Source organism: Eublepharis macularius, chromosome 1 (assembly GCF_028583425.1).
Source record: "Eublepharis macularius isolate TG4126 chromosome 1, MPM_Emac_v1.0, whole genome shotgun sequence".
Taxonomy (NCBI): Eukaryota; Metazoa; Chordata; class Lepidosauria; order Squamata; family Eublepharidae; genus Eublepharis; species Eublepharis macularius.
The window spans coordinates 199,768,036-199,793,044 of NC_072790.1; the positions used below are offsets into that span (position 1 = coordinate 199,768,036).

A 25,009-nucleotide genomic window follows, 5' to 3' on the forward strand; every position below is an offset into this window, starting at 1 on the left:
AAAGTATTGACTGATTTGATTGAATGATTAAAATAATGCAGACATAAAATGAAAAAAGATTGAAGACTGTTACAGAGAAATAGGTGAGGAAGCATGATACTGAAGGCTTGTCACTCCTGTCTTCACTTCCACACAGACAAGCATATTTGCTCATTGTTTGCTGTGCTCTCCCCCCCCCCTTTTGCAGGTTGCTATTTCTGCAGATGTCAAAGAAGTTCTGTTAACTGATGGAAATGAAAAGGCCATCAAAAGTATCCTTATTCAGATAGAAAACTGGTTTGTTGGACTCATTCCTTTTTTTGCTGGCTGGGCAACAATTGATATAAATACAGCAAAGACTGGACATAATAATGTATGTATATACACACACATCCACTATAGGTAATTAAAAATATGTAAAATTCTTGGAATAGATCTTTTTCCCTAGAATAAATTCACATTCTCTTAGCATTGAAAAGTATGTAAATTTAGAGAAAAACAACATGCAACATGATAAATACTGGTCTCAGTATTTGTAGATTTCATTAAAATAAGACCTATAAAAATACAACAGACACTCTAACAAGCTCAGCTTTCCCTTTGCTGGTCTTTTACTTTCTGCTTTCAGATATTAAAATTTTAACAGCATCGTATTTAATTAATTTCTAGATGTTGTTTACATTGGACCACGTACACACAATATCACTCCAACTAACCTCTCCTAAGCTTCAAATAAGATGCCTCTCTATTTAATTGATTATTCATTGACTGATACTACTCATAAAGTTTTTCGAATATCTGCTCTCCATTCTGTACTGTTACAATATTCTATTCTAATAACTTCTAATATCTCTGATTAATAAGTATGCAGGTAAACATATTTGAACTTTTAATATGATTACAAATTATATCCTCTCAGATGTCTTCAAAAGCAGAAGATCTGAGTCCCATAGTGAATATTAATGGCTGATAGAAATTCAGAGGGGAAAGTGGAAGGTATCTGTTTGCTTTGGTTCCTTGATGATAATGACATTGGCATATTAAGGTCCTTCAGTTTGGCAGTATACTAATGTCAGTGTTATGGAGAAATCTTTGTTCCTAACAAATTCCAAAGGCGTAGTAATGGTAGTCTATTGTGGCCAAACCAAAAAGGAGACTTGTTTCAGAAGCATATTTATTGCGGCATATATTCTTGTGGACTTTAATCCATCAGATGAAGTGGGCTCTACTCCACAAAAGGTTATTCCACAATCAATCTGTTAGTCTTTATTGTTTCTCCCTTCTCAGCATGGATATTTCCCTCAATTTAACAAGTTATGTTCTGTTTTGAATTCTTGTTTTTAAAGAAAAAGTGTACTTACACCATGCATACAGTGTTAATGTAAAAATATTTGCTAACAGTCTTCAAAATTTTCTTTGAGAGGTCACAGGATATCTATTTCAAATATTTAGAGGATTTAAGTCCCAATAATTGATACATACCGACATACCGATACATACCAACATACCGAAGCTTTAAAACATGCTTTCTCTCCTCTTCAGTTATTTAGATTTATAAATTTTATTCAGAAATCTATTGACTTTGGGTTTTTTTCTTACAGGAATATCATGTTTTGGGCATTGTATTGTACTTTGTTTTCCTTCTTACATCTCCCGGAAAAGCATTTTAAAAAAAGAAGGGGAAAGGATTTTTAAATTTCATTTTTTAAATCAATAAACTTAAAACAAGAGCTATTATAAACAAAACGGGAATCATTTAACCTGTAAGCAAGCTTACATCTAGTTTCATTGCTTTGGAGGAGCACCAAAACAAATTAAATAGTTTCCCAGAAGTCTATTCCCAAGTTTTATGCATTGCTGAAATCTTGTGTATCATCCAATATACTGCCCAAGTAATATATCATGTCTTAGACTGAAATAGTATACTTTATAATTTTATTCAGTTAGATTATGGAATAGTTTCACAGTTACAATTGGACAGAATACAAACTTTGCAATATATAATATGTTGTTTAAAGTGGTACAGTAAAATACGGAATGGAATTACCTTACAATTTTATATTCTATGATGTAGTTAAAAAATAGTACTGTTTTGAAACAATTATCAAACATATTTTAGACAAAATTCTGTGCACTTTGTTTTTTTAAAAATGTAAGGTTGTACCTGAGGACAAAAATATTAGACTACACCCTTGTTTAGAAATCTGTTATGTTGAATCAGCTGAACTTATTTTCCTTTTAAATATTATAGGATTAGTTTACCAACCTATTTTTATGTGTGCTGACTAATTATCATTAGCATTTTCAAGAGGCTATTCCCATCCAATTGTGTAGTCTAACATGAATGCACCTATATAGAAATCCACCAAAGTATATAGAAATCCAGCAAAAGTGTTGTATTATATTGGAGGATTCTACATTTGGAGGACTACTAAGTGCTTTGTGTTCTGTTCTGGTTTATTGCTGAGCTGCTAAATTCAAATACCCATCAATTTTAAAATTAGAATTTATTTTCTCTTTTCAATCTCTTTGGAACTTTACATTGCTCCAGTTATACCATAATATCAAAATATCTGTCTAAAAAGTCAAAATGGTGTCAACTCTGGAAGAGGGAAAATCACAGTCAGAAGCCAGGAAATCGCTAAGCAAGGCTGCTAATTATTCTTAATGGGCAAGATGAACACATTAAGAAACAAATGAATACATCAGTGCAATGTAATTGAAAATCGACCTGGCAATAGTGCATTGCATCTGAGCATCCACTTTTGTATTATCATCGTTGTCATACTTATTATTGTTGCTGTCATTAGCATTATTCACAGAGGATACCTGGGTGTCCTACTTTTGTGAAGTCTTGCATAGGGGGGTGGACTAGAATTTATTTTTCAAAAAAGAGCTCCAGTTGTCTTGTGTCTCTTACATTTTTGATGGATTTGTTGTCAATTCATTTTTAAGAATTATAATTTCATTTACTTATAGGGATGCCATGGGATGCTTTCTTAATACAAAATCAATGTACATCTGGAGCATAAAGCACACAAGCGTGCTTTTTTATTAAGTGTTTTGGGCTTCAACTTGATATCTCTTCACATTGCATAGTATTTTAGATAGACTCACATGCTCAAGTGACACTCTGCTACACACAAACATGAAAACATTATTTCTAAAACTCTGCCTAGTTCACTTTATCACCTATAGCACCTTAGTATAGTTAAGTTCTTATAAAATATAGCTGCATCCCCTTATCATCACTAAAAAGATATTCTGCTTGCTGCTAGATGTCATATTGCAAAGTATTGGTAACATTTTCACATTCTAAAATAACATGTAAACATTTCCTTTTATGCTTTTAAGATGTTTGCTAATCAGATAGGGTAGCCAAGGAAAATTTAATAGTTTAACCAGAATATCAACTTTGTGTCATCTGAGTTTAATTTATTTCTTTGTCTACCATTTAGCCAAAGCCACATTTTTAGATAGAAAAGTATGCATGTATTTATCAATTAAGGGGGGAACCACATTGCCTGGCCAGGCTGGGGTCCAGCCATATGATGGATGGCTCACACCCGGGGCAGAGGGTGGCTTGCCCAGACAGGTCAGGGTGGAGGTCCAAGAACGACCTCAGGGCCTGACCTGTACTGCTAGATGTGCTAGTTAGGCCCTTGCTATGTTGACAAGTTACATTGCTGTTATTTAATAAAGCAGCCCTTTTAGTTCCCAACACTTTTGTCTGTCTGGGGGGAGGCAATAAGGCACTCCCCAGCTGCAGCAGCAGCAGCCTGGCTGGGGGCTGAGATTTGCTCCCCAAAGGAGAGGGAGGCAGCCAGGCTTTCTTAGGTATCTGGGAATGCTGGGGGGGGGGGTGCAGTTAGGCCCTTGCTGTGTTGACATGTTGTTGTTATTCAATAAAGCAGCCCTTTTAGTTACCAACTCTTGTTTCTGCCTCTTCATTCCAAGTGGAGGGGCAAAGGGTCCTCCTCTCTCTCCTGGCCATCTATATCATTTCTGAAGGCAGGGAGACATGAAAGGGCCCCGATGAGCTTGTTTGAGCGCTCCCCTGCAGCGTTCAAATGAGCTCATACAGGAGCAGGTAGCCCTTTAAATACCCTGCTCCAACACTATTTAGGAATTTAATAGTAAGAATCTGCAGCTTCAATTAAGCTTGGAAACAAAAAGGCAATTCACTACATTTTTTGCAATCTATGTAATTCCACTTTGTGGCATTGTTAACATATCATGTGTCTAATACTTTCGCTTTGTTTTCAGCTTTCTGTAGTCCTAGACCTATTACTTGACTTATCAGATGTATTATTCTATTGATTGCACTGATTTACATTGTATAATCAGTCTTGAGTCTCAGTCAGGGTCTGATCTACAGGGGGACAGGGAGAGTTGCCTGCCTCCAGCTCCAAGAAAGAGGGGGCGCTGGGCGTGGCTGCCAGTCAGGAGCGCATGTTGTGGAGCTGGCAACAGCAGTGCTGGTGACTGAGCGGGAGGGCTGGGAGGCTGCCTGCATGCCGCCCCAGCCACCTGCCGCACTGACAGCCATGCCTGGCCTGCAGCTGCTGTGCCCAGCTGGGAGTGCGTGCTGGCAGCGGCAGCGTGGGGCAACTGAGTGAACGGCCTCCCAGCCCTCCCACTCAGTTGCCCCACGCTGCCACCGTCACCAGCACACGCTTCCAGCCAGGCGCAGCCACTGCAGGCCTGGCACGGCAGGCGGCTGGGGCAGTGCGTGGGGAAACTGAGCAGGAGGGCTGGGAGGCCAACCACACACACACACCTGGCTGCGTGCCATGCTGATGGGGCTGCTGGCTCTCAGAGGCATGCCCTGCATGGTGATGTCATGAGTAGTGACATCATCATGCAATCTGAGTGCATGTGCGCTCTTTGTGCATGCGCACAAGCGCTCAAGGGGGCGGCAACAGCCCTGGAGCTGTCCCTGGGTGCTAGTGATCCTTGCTACAGCCCTGGTCTCAGTGAGAAAGGAGGACTGTAAATAACATACATTTTTAAAAATGAAAATTTTAAGCAACAGACATGTTGCTTGTGACCTATGCCTGCTGGCAGGCTTGCCAGTGTGTTCTAGATTAGTTGAAGTTTCTAAACCATCATCAGAAATAGTTCCACATAGACCTCATTGCAGTCATCTGACCTGGAAGTAACCAGAACAGAGGTGGACTACTAACCATTTAACTAACAGGGAATGCTCCCAGTAGGGCACTACCCTGGAGGATCACTGGCAGCCAGGGACAAGCAGAGCCAAGCCCCAGTAGCTCTGCCAGTGCGGCAAGGGTCACACAACTTCAGCGTTAGGTGTTGGCTCACTCATTGCCTTCTCCTTCACTGCCACCAACTGGCAGGAGGAGAGAATGGGTGACCCCAAATTATTGTTTGTGTCACTGACCAGGTCTGAGCTGACTAGACCCTGCAATGTTGACTTGTAGATATAAGCACCCCCAAGCTCCGATGTGGCTTCTTGAGGAGGAGCTCTGCCTCACAAAATCTTGATCAACTTTACCAACCAATAACACCTGGATTATATGGAGTAAGTATCAGTTTATTGGCCCAGTTCAGCTCATTATGGCCATCAGTCACTTGTTCAGAATGTCCACTGCTTCTCCTGACTTGGAAGAAAAATAAATATGCTCTATGTCATCTGCATATTGATAATTTTTGGTGTAAAATATTCAGATGACTTTTTCTAGCAGTATCATATAGCTGTTGAACAGAACGGGCACAAATTAGAACCTTGCGGGTAAATAGTATGGAGTTTAATAATAGCCCCCCAAGCACCACTTTCTAGAACTAGTCAGCCAGACACAACTACCAGAGTGTAATGCTCTAATACTCAGACAACCAATCCAGTAGAATAATATGGTTGAAGGTGGCCAAAGCTGCTGAGAAATTTGAGAAAACCACAGATCATCTAGGCACCTTTTGGGCACCTCACTTTTGTACAACAGCAATGACCCCAAACCCAGCAACCCAATTAGAAGTTGTTCAAAAAGCAAGTTTACTTTTCAGCCTGGAGTCTTTTTGAGAAAGGTGGTCTATAAAAGCTTTTAAGTAAATAAATAAATTTCTGCGATCCTCTGTTAATTGGAACACCATATAATATCATAAGGAGGCAAAATGAAAAACTGCACAGAAATAAAGTGATAGGTTTTGCACATCCCATCTTTAGGATCATTTAAGTTAACAGATCTCAGGGGTAGGAATAATCACAAAATTCTGTTTGATGCTTCACAATAATCCCTTCCCCTAACTGTTTATCAGATCGAAACCAAATCAAAGGGACTTTTTTTTAAAGTGCCAGAGGTATATACTTTCAAGAGTCTTCAATTAAGAGATTTTAGAGAAGTGCTAACAGTTGTGTTCTTCTTGGCAGACGTTTTGTTAAACCAGAGAAATTTTTTGAGGTCCCTGCATACACATTTCTGTTATTCAACTACCATAGAAAATGCACAAAGTGGAATACGGTAGCTATCATAATGTCACTTTTAAAATATTAAATATTATGATTATCCAATTTGTCATACAATTCTGAAAGTGCTGACTCATGGCATTCTTTTTAAAAAATCCCTGAAATCTGTGGTCTTCATGAACACAAGGAGGACATTCTATATTACTTGGTTTTGCTCCATAAGCTTCCCTGAAAGTCAGTAGAAGATCAGAGGAAATCTCTAGGAGTAAAAGCAGATCAAACTTCAAATGGGTTGGAGTTGGGGAGATACAATCACTCATATCCAATAGTCTGCGATGTAATTTAGCAGACTAAATTGGTTTACACTTTAATTTGACATTCCTTTTTTAGACAGCAAAGTATGTTTAGAAGTAATAAAGACTGTTTTATTTCTGTTACATTATATGGTCACATCATGATTTATACAAGTACATCCAGTTTCATTTAGATTTCTAGTAATTCTCTAGAACACTCTGAACCAAAACTTATTAGGCAGAAGAAAGTCCTGTTGATTTAAGAACTCAATTTTGTGTACATGCTCTCAGAAATTACAGCTTTCAGTTTTCTCAGTCCTCATGGTGGAGATAGCCATTTTAGCATGCAAGACAGATTGCTCCATCCTTTGCTCATTAATGATTTACTCTGGCTTTGCAGCTCTTAAAGGGCATCTCTTCTAAATTAAAAAATCTATCCCTTATAAATTCATTATTAGGAATAATTATCTTCAGTAAATTCAGGAATCAAAGTATTTGGTACAAAATGACACAGGGTTGTATCCAGCAAGCATTCCCCATCAATGAAAATGCACATCCAACAATGGAGGAAGGGGCCCAATTTTAGCAAATTCTCTCTCCCACTTCATACCCTTACATCATGCCCCTTACATCATGTTCTTGGAGAGTCTCTGAATCCCAGAGGCAGCATTTCAGAGCCAATGGGCTGCGGTGGGAACAGAGGGGCAGAAACTGTTCATTCTGTCAGCAGAGGTGATTGTGATTGGTTGCATGCAACTTTTAAAAATTGGTCTTGTGCAAAAATAATTCAGAATGGCTTCTGATTTTTTTCAGGGGGCCATTAGGTTAAAAAAGCCTTAATATTTGCCATAAAAGAATTGAGTCCAATAGCACCTGTAAGACTAACCAACTTTATTGTAGCATAAGCTGTGGTTCTCAAAAGCTTATGCTACAATAAACCTTTAAGACTAACCAAAGGTGCTACTGGACTCTACTATTTTGCTACTACAGACTAACACGGCTAACTCCTCTGGATCTCTGACCATAAAAGAATTGTAATTTTGTTTTAGTCATCATAATTTTATGGATAATTCTTAACAAGTGTATTATAGATGTAAATGACATCATCATCAAAAACCGAAAAGCAGACATTTTTAGAGGTCAAGCTATCTCAAGCCGGTAAGATATATCTTGCATTATATATCTTGTAAATTATTTGTAATTAAAATGTGGTGGTGGTGGTGGAGAGTGCCATCAAGTCATAGCTGACTTATGGCAACCCCTGGTGGCGTTTTCATGGCAAGAGACTAACAGAAGTGGTTTGCCCTTGCCTGCCTCTGCAACCCTGGTCTTCATTGGAGGTGTCCCATCCAATTACTAACCAAGCCTGACTCTGCTAAACATCCAAGATCTGATGAGATTGGGCTTGCCTGGGCTATCTAGGTTCGGGCAATTAAAAAATAGCCTTAATATTATGGAAAGGTAAGTAATTACTTGTACTTGGTTCTTATTTGAAATCAGTCTTGTTAAGGAAAAATTACATTGTGTTAGTCTAGTTATGTATTAATAATGCATATACTATGTTTTAAAAAACTGTTTTCGTATTGGACTTTAAGCTTTCAAGAGTCAATGCTCCCTTCATCAAAGCTTTGGCTCTAAAAAGCTCATACCCTAGAAATTCAAGATTCAAGTGCAGCTGCAACTGGATTTGAATCTTGCTCTTCTACTGCAGACCAGCACGGCTACCCATCTGAAACTATATTGTATTCTGAGAGCCAGTTTGGTGTAGTAGTTAAGAGCAGTGAGTCTCTAATCTGGAGAACTGAGTTTGATTTCCCGCTCCTCCACTTGTAGCCAGCTGGATGACCTTGAGTCAGCCACAGCTCTCTGGAGCTCTCTCAACCCCATCCACCTCACAGGGTGATTGTTGTGAGGATAATAATAGCATACTTTGTAAACCACTCTGAGTGCATGGTAAGTTATCCTGAAGGGCAGTATATAAATCGAATGTTATTATTATATATTATTATTTGTTATCAAGCCACTTCACTTATCTGTATTCTTACTAACATCAGTGGGACCATTTCAAGATATATCAAATGTTCACTGGAAACCCAAAAAGTGTGTTTAGTGGGAAATACTCCATGCTTCACCAAAATTTAGGTATGTTTGTTGTTCATTTTCAGCTGCGAGGTTTAAATTCAATTATCATAATATTTGCTCAGTTTAAGCCCACTTCTGCTGTTGCATGGTTATCTGTTGACTGTGAGATACCTGAGGTTAATTTTTTTGTTATGAGGGCTATCTCTACTTGGATCAGAATATATGATGTATGCACTATCCCAGTACAGATGGAAGCTGGTAGATGGGGGTGGATTTTATCATAGATGGCCAATGTCATCTTTGACATTGTTGTTCATTTCCTGCTCAACCTCCATAGCATCCCTACAGTTGATAATGCAACACCCTCTTCTTCCCCCACTTTCTCTCTAATGCTGTGCAATGCAAGATTGCTATGCAATGCCACCTGCCACAGTAATATTGAGGCTAGACTACTGTAATGCACTCTACATAGGTCTCCCCTCAAAGTTCAGTTAGAGACTCCAGCTGGTGCAGAATGCTTCAGTTTGTTTACTCTCAGGAACTAAATGAAGCATGCATATCACTCCCATTCTGCAATCACTCCACTGGCTTCTCATCAATTACCGGGCTCAATTCATATTCAAAGCCCTTCATGGCCTTGGCCCCTCATATCTATGCAACTGTTTTGCTTATCAGAACAGGGCCTTCTGCAGATACCACCCTGCAGTTGGGCAAAATCAACAGCTGCCTGCACGTGTTGTTTCTCTACGGTAACCCCCACCTGCCTGAGGAGGCCAGGAAAGCTTCCACTCTCCTAGCTTTTCGCAAACTGTGCAAAACTGAATTGTTCAAGAGGGCTTTCTACCCAGAATATAGGAATGTGTCATAAGAAATAGCTCAAAGAGATGCCTTGGTAGGGACAGGGATTATACACTATGCTATTGGGTACTTATCTTCTGATGTAGATATGTGTCTGCTAGAGAATTTCCACATTGCTAAACATGTCATGTAAATTAGTTATGCCTTGTTTCAGAAATATTGTGCTTGCTTTCACATTTTCAGTTACCATACCCTGTTTTATCTGTTTCCCTGAATGTCCTCCTAACTGTTATTCATTATTGTACTTTGCTCAGTGAATTTCCTAGCTGTTGATTACATTGTATTTAACTTGCACTATGTAATCCTCTTTGGATCTCAGTGAGAAAGGTGGACTATAAACACATAAATAAATAGCAGGTATGTTTTTGTAGCTCATATAGACAGGACAAGTTCTATATATAAAATATAAAACTTAAAAAAAAATCCAAGATCCTCAAGCTAAAAAAATATTAACTAACAAAATCATTTGTCAAAATCTATCTCTGGAGTAGTTAATATTGGACCACATTGTTTCTGACACAGTTTGTGTATGAACTGACTTTTCCACAAAAGTGCAGTGTTGTATGGAAAAGTCAGTTCATACACAAACTGTGTCAGAAACAATGTGGTCCTCCTGGTACACAGATCCACTGGAAAGTTGATCAGCATTGGTCAAAGAGTGTGTGCTTTTATATATATCATGAGTTCTGAGGAGCCACAACAATTTTATTTTCTTAAAATATTTATAGTCCATCTTTCTGGAGCTGGGCCTCTACTGGCCAAATAGAGGTGACCACCCTCCCTACTAGAGGCATCCACCATCAAACTGTTTTAACCTACCACACAGGTAATTTTAATATGGTGGAGTAGGTGGCAGATTGATTGATCAACTGACTACTCCTTTGCTGCTTTTTGTACTTTTTAAAATATTTATATTGCACTGTTTTATATGGTTGTTTTAAAATTGTAAAATGTAAGTATTTAGTGTGTTGTTTTGCCAAGTGTAATCCGCCCTGAGCCTGCTAGTCGGTGAGGGTGGAATAGAAATTGAAAGTAAATAAATAAATAAAATATCTAAAAATAAAAATTCAAGGTGGTTTATAATATTAAAATCCCATACAAAAATACTTAAAATGGGTCATTAAAAGTTAAAAAGGTTAGGACCAACACTTTTCATTGGGCTCAAAAACACTCTAGGAGCTAATATAATTGACACAAGATGAAATTATGCACTCCCTGAGGCCAATTCCTGAAAGAAACTTGGCTGCCTCATTCAGAACTAAACCCACTGAAGCTACTGAACCGTCCTCAAAGGCACCACCCATACAGCAGTCCAGCCTGGAGTAGTTAGGTTACAGTAGTCCAACCTGGAGCTCATCAAGGCTTGTGTGACTCTAGATAGGTCCACCTTTTCCAGAAAGACCAGAGCAGATGAATCAACCTAAGTTGGAAAAATGAAGCTATGAGTACCTCTGTCAACTGGGCATCCAAGAGCATACCCAAATTACAAATTTCCTCCTTCATAGGGAGTACAACCCTATCCAATGCAATCTATTTCCTGATCAGCTTAATCCCTAACACAGAGCACCTCCATTTCAACTAGGTGTGAGTTTGTTCACCATCATCCGAAATACCAGTTGAGCTCTTCTACAGCTTTCCTGGATCTTTTTTTTTTTTTGAAAAATTTTTATTGGGTTAGAATCCATTATTTCCACATTTACATTCAATTTTCCCCAATTTTTTCTCTAACCCCCTCCCTTTCCCCCCCCCTTTTTGTTGACTTCCAACAGCTTTCCAACCCTTTGTCCCCTTTCCCTTACTTTTATTAGCTTCCTCTATCTAAAACAAATATATATTCTCCATTATTCTAAGCAGTACATCCTTAACTATTTTTAACATTATATGCCCAAACTGTAAGCCTTTGTTTCCATCTTAGATAAACAATTTATCCCAATTTTTCAATTTCAGGTATTTCTATATATCATAAACCATATAGATCATACATTCGTTTATATCAAACAATTTGACTTATTCTCTATATATATTACTCATTCTATCTTTTTATAATAGTTCTATATATCTCTCCTCACGTAGTCAATCAATTTGACCCATCTATATCTTCAGACATTCAGTTTGGTACAAAACTTGTCAGAAAAAAAGAAAATATTGTTAGTTAATCGCTCCTTATATTTAGTCCTTATAATTAATTATTTTCTCTATGTTCTGTTTGTTAACCTATATATATCTATAAATATGTCAATCTATTAATCTGACTGCTTATTAATTCACATTTATCTCTTCTCCCCCCGGTAAAGTCTCCCCCCTCTACTTCAATACTTCAGTAGTTCTCAAACTGCCACAGTTTTCCTCCCACCTCCCATTTCTTCTCCAGGTATTGTTTCAGCTTCTCCCAGTCTGTGTTGAACTGCCCTGAGTCCAGATCTCTCAATTTTCTTGTCATCTTGTCCATTTCAGCCATATACAGCAATTTGTAAGTCCAATCTTCAATAGTTGGCACTTCTTGTACTTTCCATTTTTGCGCATACAAAAGTCTAGCTGCTGCTGTCATATAAAATATCAACGTCCTGTGTTGGGCTGGAATTCCCTCCATTCCCAAGTTCAGTAGCAGGAGTTCTGGGTTCTTATTAATTTGAAATTGTAAAATTTCACTCATTTCTCTTATTATTTCCCCCCAGTACTGCCTGGCTACCTCACACGACCACCACATATGATAGAGGGAGCCCTCATGCTTCTTACATTTCCAGCATTTATTAGAAGTATTCAAATTCCCTAGCGCAATCTTCTTTGGTGTCATGTACCAACGATAGATCATTTTATAAATGTTCTCTTTGATATTAATACATGTCGTTGTCTTCATTGTAGTTTTCCACAAGTATTCCCATGCCTCCATTGTTATTTCTTTATTAAAGTTTATAGCCCATTTCACCATTTGTGTTTTAACTATCTCATCCTCGGTATACCACTTCAACAGTACTTGGTATACCTTGGATATTCTTTTCTTATCTTCTTTAAGAAGGGTCTGCTCTAGTTCCGAATTCTCTATTCGTATACCTCCCTTTACAGAGTCCGAATTATATAAGTCTCTGATCTGTCTATACTGGAACCAATCGTAGTTAGGTGATAGTTCCTCTTGTGTCTTTATTCTAAGTTTGGATGCTTCAGTTTTAGTTATTTCTTTATACGTTAAACATTGTTGTTCATTATCAACAGCTCTCGGGTCTATCACCTCATATGGAACCACCCACAAAGGGGTTCCTTCTTGTAGATAAATTCTGTACTTCTTCCAGATTATGTATAGACTTCTCCGAACAAAGTGATGCAGGAACATCGAGTTGACCTTTACTTTGTCATGCCATAAATATGCGTGCCATCCAAATATTTTTTTATATCCCTCTAGGGCTAATAGTTTCTTGTTCTTTAATGTCATCCATTCTTTCAACCAAACTAGGCAGATTGCATCATGATAAAGTCTCAGATTGGGCAGTTGCATTCCGCCTCTTTCCTTTGCATCTTGTAAAACTTTCACTTTCACTCGAGGCTTCTTGCCTGCCCAAACAAAATCTGATATTTTCCTCTGCCATTTTTCAAATTGTTTGGAGTCTCTGATGATTGGTATTGTCTGTAGCAAAAACATTACTCTTGGTAACACATTCATCTTAACTGCTGCAATCCTGCCCAACCATGACAAATTCAATCTATTCCATTTAATCAAGTCTCTCTCTATCTGAGTCCATAGTTTTTCATAATTGTTTTTGAATAGATCTATGTTCTTTGCAGTTAATTCGACTCCCAAATATTTCACTTTACTTGTTACTTCACAATCCGTTGTTTCCATTAACAATTGTTGTTTCTGCTTAGTCATATTTTTGCATAATATCTTTGACTTCTTTTTGTTAATGAAGAAACCTGCCAAGTCTCCAAACTCCTTGATCTTATCTATCACTCTTGGCATGTTCTCCAATGGGTCCTCTACAATTAACATTATGTCATCCGCAAATGCTCTGACCTTGTATGAATAGTCCTTTATTTTTATTCCACGAATTTCATCATCTTGACGTATTTGTATCATCAGAATCTCCAATACTAAAATGAACAACAATGGAGATAACGGGCAACCTTGTCTTGTTCCTTTACTTATCGTCAATTTCTTAGTCAATTCATCATTCACCACAATTGCTGCAGTCTGGTCTCTATAAATTTCCTTAATTGCTCTGATGAATCTTTCTCCCAATTGTAGCTTTTCCATAGTGGCAAACATAAAGTCCCAGTTTAAATTGTCAAACGCTTTTTCAGCGTCAACAAAGAAGAAACCAACCTCTTTGTCACAACGCTTGTCATAATATTCAATAGCATTGATCACTGTCCTTAAGTTGTCTCTTATTTGTCTGTCTGGCAAAAAGCCTGCTTGTTCCTCCTCTATGACTTCCGAGAGCCACCCCTTCAATCTCTCCGCCAATATCTTCGCAAAAATTTTATAGTCATTGTTGAGTAGCGATATAGGTCTATAATTTTTCACATTAGTCAGGTCTTGGCCCTCTTTTGGGATCAATGATATATTCGCTTCACTCCAAGTTTCTGGAATCCTTTGATCCCTTAAAACCCCATTCATCACCTCTTTTAGGAATGGTGCCAGTTCATTAGCCATTGTCTTATAGAATTTAGCCGTAAGTCCATCTGGCCCTGGCGCCTTTCCTAGATTTGCAGATTGTATTGCCTTACTTATTTCCTCATCAGTTACTTCACTATTCAACTTATTTCTCCAAGCTTCCGAGATTTCTGGAAGTTTGGTTTTCTCCAAATGTGACGCTATTGATTCTTTGTTTACTTCTTTTTTATTATACAGCTTAGCGTAAAATTTATAAAAGGCTCTACTAATGGTAGCCTGCTCCAAATACGTTTTATTATCTTCGCAAATTTTATTTATTATCTTCTTTTCCCTTTTCTTCTTCAATTGCCATGCCAGGTACTTCCCAGGTTTATTAGCACCCTCAAACGCTTTTTGATTCAGTCTTTTGAGATTCCACTCCAATTCTTTATTGCTCATTGCTGTTAGCTGTTCTTGAAGTATTTTAATTTCCTGGTATACCTTCTTTTTCCCTGGTCTCTTTTTTAGCTGTATTTCTTTGGCTTTTATTTTCTCCTCAATCTCTTGTCTTTTCTCCTCTTTCTTCTTTCTTGCTCTACCATTTAAGTCCATTAGTATGCCCCTTACAACCGCCTTGTAAGCATCCCAAACTTTATTGGTTGGTACTTCTTTATTCACGTTGTATTGTATAAAAAACTTTGTCTCTCTTCTCAGTATTTCCATATTCTCTCTTTCCTGTAACAAGTCCTCATTTATTCTCCATGCTTTCCTTTTTCTCTTTTTTCCAAATTTCCACATAATTGGGTTGTGATCTGAGCCTACCATAGGCATTATTTCTACCTCCTTAGTCCATAATGCTAAGTCTTTTGAGGCCCAGATCATATCAATTCTTGATAATGTAGAATGCCTTGCAGAATAAAAAGTAAACTGTCTGCTTTTAGGATATTCTCTCCTCCATACATCTTCAAGAGTCTCTTGTTGAATCAACTCAAAAAAAAGCTTTGGTAATAGTCCTCATTTCTTTTGTGCCGTTGTAGTCTTTTTGTCTAGTTCCAAGTCTGTCACTCCATTGAAGTCTCCAGCAAGAATTATCTGGTCGTATGCAAGATCGTCTAAATGCTTCCTTAAATCCTCAAAGAAGCTTTCTTTTGCACCGTTAGGTGCATAAAGTCCGACTACCAACACTCTCTTTAAATTCCAAATACATTCCACTGCTACAAATCTAGCTTCCACATCTCTCATAACAAATTTTGGCTGTAGCTCCTCTTTTATGTACAACACCACTCCTCTTTTTTTCTTGTTGGAGGCCGCTACATATTCTTTGCCCAATTTTCCAGATTTTAAATATTTTACATCCTGCTTTCTGATATGGGTCTCTTGCAAACAAACAATGTCACATTTTTGTTTTAGTAGCCAGTGAAAAGTATTTTTCCTCTTATTCGGTGAGTTTAGTCCATTTACATTCCAAGATAATACTTTACACTCCATACTCATAATCTTGTTGGTAAGTCTTTTTCATTGTCCTTAATAAATCGCTCCATCTCTCGCTCAGATCTGATGCGTTTTTTGGCCCCTCCAAACTCAAAGGACACTCCTTCCGGTAACTCCCATCTGTACCTGATTTTCATGTCCTTCAAAATCTGAATTAGCACTTTATATTTTTTCCGGTCCAGTAACACTGATCTGGGCAGTTCCTTCATTATAATAATCGTCTTGCCATCAATCTCCAATGGATCTTGAAACTGTTTTGTCACAATCCTCTCTTTCATATTTCGTGTTGTAAACTGCACAATCACATCTCTTGGTAGTTTCCTCTGGGTTGCTATTCTCGAATTCACACGGTATGCCACATCTAGGATAGCCACAACTTCCTCCTCCTCCTTCCCCAGGTACTCAGCCAACACCTCAGTCATCTGTTCTTGCGCTGACTTTCCTTCCACTTCTGGCAAGCCACGAAAACGTAGCTGCTTCTCCACTTTCCTGGATCTTGATGGAAAGAAGAGAGAAAACTGTGTGTCACCCATATACTGGTGACTATTTGCTCCAAATGCTTGGAAGATCTCACCCAGCGGTTTCTTGCAGATGTTAACATGGGGGATGAGAAGGAACCTTGTTCCCAGCACTAGCCTTTGAAACGTGAAGGAGGAAAAACACTCTAATACAGCATCAGGTGGTGTAATTCTTCCAGGCAGATCAGAATGATACCATGGCTGTTGGTACCAAAAGTCACTGAGAGGTTCAAGAGAACCAACAGATATGCACTCCTCATATTGGAGGACTAGCATAGATTACCCATCAGGGTGCCATGCCTTGGGTGAAAGACAGACTGAAAAGGATCAAGTGAATCACTTCCTTTCAGAAATGTCTAGTGATGCATGTCTTTTCTAAAACCTTCAAAGGAGGCAGATCCAATACTGGCCTGTAATTGTTCACGTCAGTTGGATCCAAAGCTGTTTTTAACCCCAACAAAAGCCCAATAAGTGCTTTTTTAAGAGATGATGTAACTGATCTTTCTGTCAAGGATGCCTCTATGAAATGTGTTATCCATGAAGACAACTTCTTGCAGATTAAAGTAACCCTTAGGGACAGGAGTCCACTAATCATGGGGTGGGCCATGACACTCTACATATTCTGCTAAATCCTCAGTACCATAGAAACTTGATTAACAGAGGCCTCAGAAGCATTTAGCATGTCTCTAATCTGCCCTTTCTGGGCAAAGTGATTGAGAGGGCAATAGCTGACCAACTCCAGTCCTTCTTGGATAACTCTAGTGCTCTGGACCCTTTCCAGTCAGATTTCAGACCAGGGCATGGGCACTATCAGCTTTAGTGGATGATCTCCATCTGAATATAGACAAGGGTCATGCCTCCTTATTGCTCCTTCTGGATCTGTCTGAAGCCTTTGACACAGAAGACGATGCCATCCTGTTGAGGCGTCTAGAAACAGAAGTGGGCATCAAAGGATGTACCCTGGACTGATTTAAATCATTTCTCATGGAATGGACTTAAAGGGTTGCTGTCGGAGATCAGCTATCTCCAGAATGGGAACTATCTTGTGGGGTTCCACAGGGCACAATCCTATCTCCCATGTTATTCAACCTCTACCTAAAACCTTTAGGAGAACTCATTCGCAGCTATGGAGTTGGGTGTCATCAATATGCAGATGAAACCCAACTCTATATCTCACTATCCAGGTCCCTGCAGGATGCAGTAGAAATATTAGGTTGCTGCCTGACAGCCGTGGAGAAATGGCTGAAAAATAACAAATTGAAATTAAACCCAGACAAGACAAAAGTGATGCTTGTTGGGAAGTCAGATATTCTGAAAGACATTGTACTCCCCAGTTTCGATGGAGTTTGTTTGACCCTCACTGATTTGGTTAAGAGCTTAGGGGTTATACTGGCTCCAGCACTACTACTAGAAAAACAAGTCAAGGCAGCTGTAAAAAATGCTTTCTACAATCTCACTCTAGCCTGGAAGATGGCTTCTTATCTTGACACAGCCGACCTGGCCACCTGGATCCATGCTATGGTAACATCAAAACTTGACTATTGTAATGCACTATATATTGGTCTTCCATCTAAATTAACTAGGAGGCTCCAATTGGTGCAAAATGCTGCAACTCGACTGTTAGCAGGTGCAAGCAGGAGCATGAACATCACTCCCATCCTGCAGTTACTTCATTGGCTACCTATCAGCAACCACGCTCAATTCAAGGTACTGGTTATTACATACAAAGCTCTTCATGGCCTTGGCCCGACATACCTACGGGACCGCCTCCCTCCCTATGTCCCTCCACGGCAGCTTCGCTCATCTGAACAGGGTCTCTTGCAGGTCCCAGCCTGTACATGGGCAAAATCAACTGCAGCCCATACACGGGCCTTCTCTGTGGTGGCCCTTACCCTATGGAACAGCCTGCCTGAGGAGGTCAGGAAAACTCCCACACTCTTGGCTTTCTGCAAACAATGCAAAACTGAATTATTCAAAAAAGCTTTTTTACTCACATAGAAGAGCAGTATTGTAGGGAGCAGGCCTTGGATGTTTTGCCAATGAGTTGGGAACCATGGGCTCCACCATTATGTTGCTTTGAATATGTATTCGTATATACTTCTTGTGCTTCATGTTGTCTAATGTCAATCCTAGAATGGATTATGTTCTGTTTTAGCAATCCTTCAATCCTGTATTGCATCCTTGCTGATGCTATGTCTCTGTAAACTTGTATTCATCTACCCTATGTCATTGTTTATGGAAATGTCCTTGGCACTGTATGGAAATATCTACCCTTGTCCTTGCTACTGATTGTACTGATCTCACACTATGTAATCCACCTTGAGTCTCAGTGAGAAAGGTAGACTATAAATGACATAAATAAAATAAAATAAAGAAAAATAAATAGATGTTATGGAACCCAAGACTGGATGTTCATTTGCAAAATATCTAGCAAAATTAATTACAGCAAGTTTCCAAAATATCTACTATTTGCTCCTAGTGGCCTAGATGCAACAATTACTCTATCTGAAAGAGCCGAATTTTGGCTCTATGACCACTTCCTTGCTGTGCAATGTTATCCAATCATTTGCCATTCTGTTTGTGGCAAATGTTGGAACATTTTAAAGGTAGATTCCAATCCACTTATTCTAGTTTAGAACATGTTTGGTTGCATACTGCAGTGGTTGGATTTTCATTGCTTAAATGGAATAGACAAAAGTCAGTAGGCCTAGTAAAAGAACAAGCACAGTGATATGTACCTACAACTTCAGTTTTATTGTACTGGAGAACTGAGAATGAAGCACGGGAAGAGATCCCTTTTAGGAACCTCTGATGCGGAACTCAGCACACTTTTGTTAGATGCTAGACAAAGGGGGCTTAAAGCAATCAGTTCTTTTCTGCATAATGTTTGCTAAATATACATACAATGCCATATTATTTCAGGTTCTGAATATCCAAGAGCCTCAGCACCTTCCAGTTTTGCCTCATTGTCAATTGGCCCCCTTTTTGTTTCATGTGCACCTGTATATTCTGTGGGTTTCAAATTGCCATGTAATGTGTTCAGGACTTCATCTCTTGTCAAGATTTCCAACCTGGTCTTTTAGATATCAATCAAAACCACATTTTCAACAATGTCCTCATTTACATTTATCTAATGTTTAAGGTCATTTGTGATCATTTGAGTGTATTTCAGCATATGGAATCAGTGAATAATAGATTTCAGCTTCATGCTGTGAAGAAAGATTGTGTTTTTACAAGACATAATGTTGTTTACTGGGTGTTAATAATCACTAATTAATAAACATATCTAGAATTCTGAAATGTTGCATTTTCTGGAATAAAAATGTCAAGTGTTTAACTTCATGAGTGCAATAACATTTTTTCCCTTCTCCCTTAAAATAATTTAATTACAGAAAGAAGTTAAATGTTATATAAAACATGTGTACAGCATACATATATAAAATTCAATACCAATAATAAACATCATAAAATATATAATGAATATCCATATTAATTTTGACTAAAATATCACTTTTAAAAGGATTGGGATTTCCCAAATCTACACAGCCTACCCAGACCCCTCAAGTGGGAAGTCTCTATGACAGTGAGTTCCTCTGACATGGATAAGGCAAGAATGTGGGAATCTCACTTGGCATCATCAGAAGAACTGCATCTTAGAAGGACCCCTACCAGTGTGAAATAACTTATTTCTAGCATCTTGGGGGATAACCAGCCCTCTTTAGTGTAGGAATGCTAACAAGCCCAAAACACACTGCTCCTAGATCTGAGTAGAATCCAATTCTCCTGTTGCTGTTAGGGAAAGGGGCTCTAGAAAAATAAAATACAAGCTTGATCACATTATTGCTCAATGTCAAATTGTAGAAGGGGCACCTTAATGTTTATTTTGAATTAGTTATTAGGCCAATAAAAGCTGGCTTTAGTCCAAATGCACATATAAATCCTACCACATCTTTATCTGGAGGCATATTCTACAAAAAATCTTTTTATAATTCCCCTTTCTGTTCATCAAGGATAGATAGCAAACTGAGGCAGACAGATTCCTCTTTCTCTTTTGGCTCCATATCCCCAAGTATCCGGGGGCCTCCCTTAGTATCCTGTTCCACAAGGGAAGCATCCATGCACCCTCCATTTCCCAAAGAATGCTAGTGAATACATAAGACAGAACTGCGTAGCATTGTTCTGAAAGTTACACATCTCATCCCAAGCTATCTCTGAATGCAAGGCATAGAGAAGGTATTGACCTGCTAAAGATTGCATTGGGAGGTTGTACCCTTCTATAAATTTTCTTGTCTGTTGACATTTTGCATACCTGTGTCCAAAAATACAATTTGCTAAATTAGTAGCCTGAAATGTCATGCTCTCTCTCAAATACTCAATCTCAAGTATGCAATCTGTCAAAGATTTCCAGTGAGGGTGGCTTGCTCCAGCATCATGCAGCCAAATGTAACAACAAGCTGTCAGGGTATTTCTAAGCCACTTTGCCCTGACTCCACACTCTTCCCTTTGCTGTTCTCAAACCAACTACAGTGTATGACTGACAATTTAATCCCATGGACCGTCTATAAGTATATTTTGTTTATATGATTTGGCCAGCCAAAGATCCACAAACAGGGTGTAATGGTGAAAGTCATCCCCTGTTGATAGTATCCTTAGCAATTGGAATCGGAGGTAGCTTAAAAACTTGCCATTCTTGGTTGAAGATAGGTGATTATAGACTGTAAATAAAACTGTATTTTTAATTGTCCATGTTATTTCCTATTTTGAAAATTATCAAAGATGCTGTGTTGTATGATCATTCAAAATGTACATATTTTTGAAGCTCTGGCCTCTCGTGGAAGTAGTATAATTTTCAACATGAACATAGCACCAATGCCATTTATAAAATGTTTTCATGGGGGTCACTATAGACCACATATATATTTTGTGCGCTTGAAATAATGTTCACAAAAGTGCATGCCTTTTGTAGAAAGACTGGGGCTTGTTTGATATTTTTAAATCTCCAGTTCCATCATATTTGCAAGTAAAATCCAGAAATCTTAATTAAATCAATTTCTTCCTTAAATTAATGCCTACTTCTTATTTATTTATTATTTAGTACATTTTAATCATGCCCTTCCTCCAAGGAGCTCAGGGTGGCACACATCAATCTCCCCTTTTCTATTTCTATTGAGGACCAGCGGGTGTCCCCCCTTATCCTATCTAAGATCGCTACCTCTTCTATGACTGCCCTCAGCTATGTGTTTTACCCACATCTATGACCTATGCAGGTCTTTTATTAGTATCCAAAGTAGACATGGGCACGAATGGAAAAACTCCTGAAAAAGCTGTTTGTTGTTCGTTGCCACCACGAACAATGAACAGTAACAAACATGACCCTGTTCACAAACATGTTTGTTGTTCGTGGCCCCTTAAAGATCCCTTTAAACTATCAGCTGGCAGGTGGCAGGGAGAATTCCCCCCTGCCACCTGCCAGCTGATAGTTTAAAAGGCCCTTTCCTGCCACGTGCAAGGGGCAGAGCCCTTTAAACACCCCACAAACTGATCTTCCAAATGTCCAATCCCCACCAAATTTGCAGGGGACATAGTCCTCAATGTCCTCCAAAGACACCCCCCCCCCAAGTTTCAGAGAGATTGCACCCCAGGAAAGGCATGATCCATCCCTTTGTTGTCATTTTATGTTCACAGTGGCAAAAGCGGGACTCTCTGGTGGAAGCTAATTGAAGGGTTACAAACTGACCTTCCCAATGTCCAATACCCACGAAATTTGCAGGGGACATAGTCCTCACTGTCCCCCAAGTTTCAGAGAGATTGCACCCCGGGAAAGGCATGATCCATCCCTTTGCTGTCATTTTCTCTTCACAGTGGCAAAAACGGATCTGCCTGTTGGAAGGCAGCTACTTTGAGGGGTTACAAACTGACCTTCCCAATGTCCAATACCCACCAAATTTGCAGAGGACATAGTCCTCACTGTCCTCCGAAGACTCCCCCCCCCAAGTTTCAGAGATTGCACCCCGGGAAAAGCATGATCCATGGGTCCTTCCCTTTGTTGTCATTTTCTCTTCACAGTGGCAAAAACGGGACTCTCTTCTGGAAGAACTTTGAAGGGCTAAAGCCAGAAGGAAAGCCAGAAGGAGTTCAGAGTTCAGTCCCTGCCGTTGCCAGGGGAATTGACTGAAAGGGCCCAGACTTTTTGGCTTGACGAACAGCTGATGAAGGCAACGAACAAGGCTTGCAACGACCACTTTAGAATGGAGCCTCACGAATGGCTTGTTCGCAAACTGACGAACGGGCTGTTCGTGGGTTTTTTCCATTCATAATGCTGTTCATGCCCATGTCTAATCCCAAGTAGCCTATATATAATGGCACCAGAGTATTTTAATATAAGTTTTTAAATCTGACTATTAATGTATTGCTTTTTAATTATGATGAGAAGCAAACGCAAGGTAAAAGAGGCAATTGGACCGCTGTTGGGAGTAGATGGAGAAACTCTGATGCAGGACAGAGAAAAAGCAGACAGGCTTAATGACTTTTTTGCCTCTGTTTTCTCCCTGAAGGACTCAGGCACATCTAGAGATAGTAGAAAATGTGGCAGGACACCTGAGTGGCTAATTGACATTGACAGAGAGGTTGTGGAGAGGCATCTGGCTGCACTGGATGAATACAAATCCCCTGGGCCAGAAGAGGTGCACCCAAGAGTGTTGAAAGAACTTTCTAGAGAACTTGCAGAACCCCTGTCCATCATCTTCAAGGCTTCCTGGAGGACTGGGGATGTGCCACAAGATTGGAGAAGAGCAAATGTTATCCCAATCTTTAAGAAAGGGAAGAAGGATGACCTGGGAAACTACAGGCTGGTCAGTCTGACTTCTGTTGCTGGGAAGATATTAGAACAGATTTTAAAGGGATCAATCTGTAAGCATCTGAAGGACCGCTCAGTGATCCGGGGAAGTCAGCATGGTTTTGTCCCTAACAGATCTTGCCAGACCAACCTGGTTTCCTTCTTTGATCGAGTGACCAGCTTACTGGATCGGGGGAACTCTGTTGACGTGATTTATCTGGATTTCAGTAAAGCTTTTGATAAGGTCCCCCATGACATTCTGATGGGCAAACTGGAAGACTGTGGACTGGACTATAGGACAGTTCAGTGGATAGGGAACTGGTTAGAGGACCGCACTCAAAGAGTGGTGGTCAACAGCGTTTCATCAGATTGGAGGGAGATGTCCAGTGGGGTGCTGCAGGGCTCGGTTTTGGGCCCAGTACTTTTCAAATATTTTTATCAATGATCTGGATGAAGGAGTGGAAGGGCTGCTCATTAAATTTGCTGATGATACCAAATTGGGAGGAGTAGCAAACACCCAAGAAGATAGAATTAAAATTCAACAAGACCTGAATACTCTGGAGAAGTGGGAAGCTGTGAATAGGATGCAATTCAACAAAGACAAGTGCACAGTATTACATCTGGGCCACAAAAATGGGAAGCACAAATACTGGATGGGGGATACACTTCTGGGCAGTAGTATATGTGAAAGGGATCTCGGGGTAAGAGTGGACTGTAAACTAAATATGAGCAGTCAGTGTGATGCGGTGGCAAAAAAGGCTAATTCAATCTTGGGTTGTATCAAAGGGGCCATAGCATCGAAATCGCAGGAGGTCATAGCCCCTCTCTATACTGCCTTGGTCAGGCCGCACCTGGAGTATTGTGTGCAGTTCTGGAGGCCTCACTTCAAAAAGGATGTGGCCAAAATCGAGAGGGTGCAGAGGAGAGCGACGAGGATGATCAGGGGTCTGGAGATTGAGCCCTACAAAGAAAGGCTGAGGGCCTTGGGAATGTTTAGTTTGGAGAAGAGGAGGTTGAGGGGGGACATGATTGCTCTCTTTAAATATTCAAAAGGCTGTCATTTGGAGGAGGGCAAGGAGCTGTTCCAGTTGGCAGCAGAGGGTAGGACCTGAAGCAATGGGCTTAAATTACATGCACAAAGGTACCGGCTGGATATTAGAAAAAAAAAATTCACAGTCAGAGTAGTTCAAAAGTGGAATCAGCTGCCTAGGGAGGTGGTGAGCTCCCCCTCACTGGCAGTTTTCAAGAAGAGGCTGGATGATTACTTCTCAGAGATGCTTTAGGCTGATCCTGCACTAGGCAGGGGGTTGGATTAGATAGCCTGTATGGCCCCTTCCAACTCTATAATTCTATGTGAGCCGCCCTGAGCCCATTCACGGGGAGGGCAGGATATAAGTCAAAGAAAATAAATAAATAATAAATAAATTTTATCCCCACCACAGTGAGGTAGATTAGGCTGAGACAGTGGCTCAAGCGTCATTAAACAGGGAGGATTTGAACCTGGATCTTTCTGCTCTTAGTCCAACACTGCAGCCACTTCACCCAGATGGCATACATGTTGTACAAATAATGACAAGATTTAACTAACTAGCTACTCTGACTAACTCAATATATTTATCGAAATAAATCTCTTCACTGATTCTCAAATATTATTGTTCTGTTGTAAACTGTGTCACCCTTCTGCTGTGAGAGACACAGAGCATTGGAGGCCAACAGCAGCTTGTTACCAATATCAAGGTCCCTTTCAGGCTGCCCTTGTGTAGTTTGTGTTGCCTGCCATATGAATCTCTGCCAAGCACATATCTTTGTATAAGAGAGTTTTAGAAAATGTATTGTCAAGTATTCTGTAGCCATAGTCAGACTACCTTCATTGGGGCTTTGTGTCTGCCACTGGCATATGCATTTCATTGAATAAGTGTTGTGTCCTCTTATTTTCATTATCCA

At 39.6% G+C, this 25,009-nt stretch overlaps 1 protein-coding gene across 1 annotated transcript in view; it reads left to right on the forward strand.

The window, feature by feature from the left end:
- CAMKMT (calmodulin-lysine N-methyltransferase) overlaps positions 1-25,009 on the forward strand; it is a 457,417-nt gene that overhangs the window by 389,977 nt on the left and 42,431 nt on the right. Inside the window, exons 6-7 of the mRNA XM_054983651.1 lie at positions 188-251; positions 7,788-7,854. Of these exons, the coding sequence (XP_054839626.1) occupies positions 188-251; positions 7,788-7,854 (131 nt within the window). The remainder of the gene's footprint in view (positions 1-187; positions 252-7,787; positions 7,855-25,009) is intronic.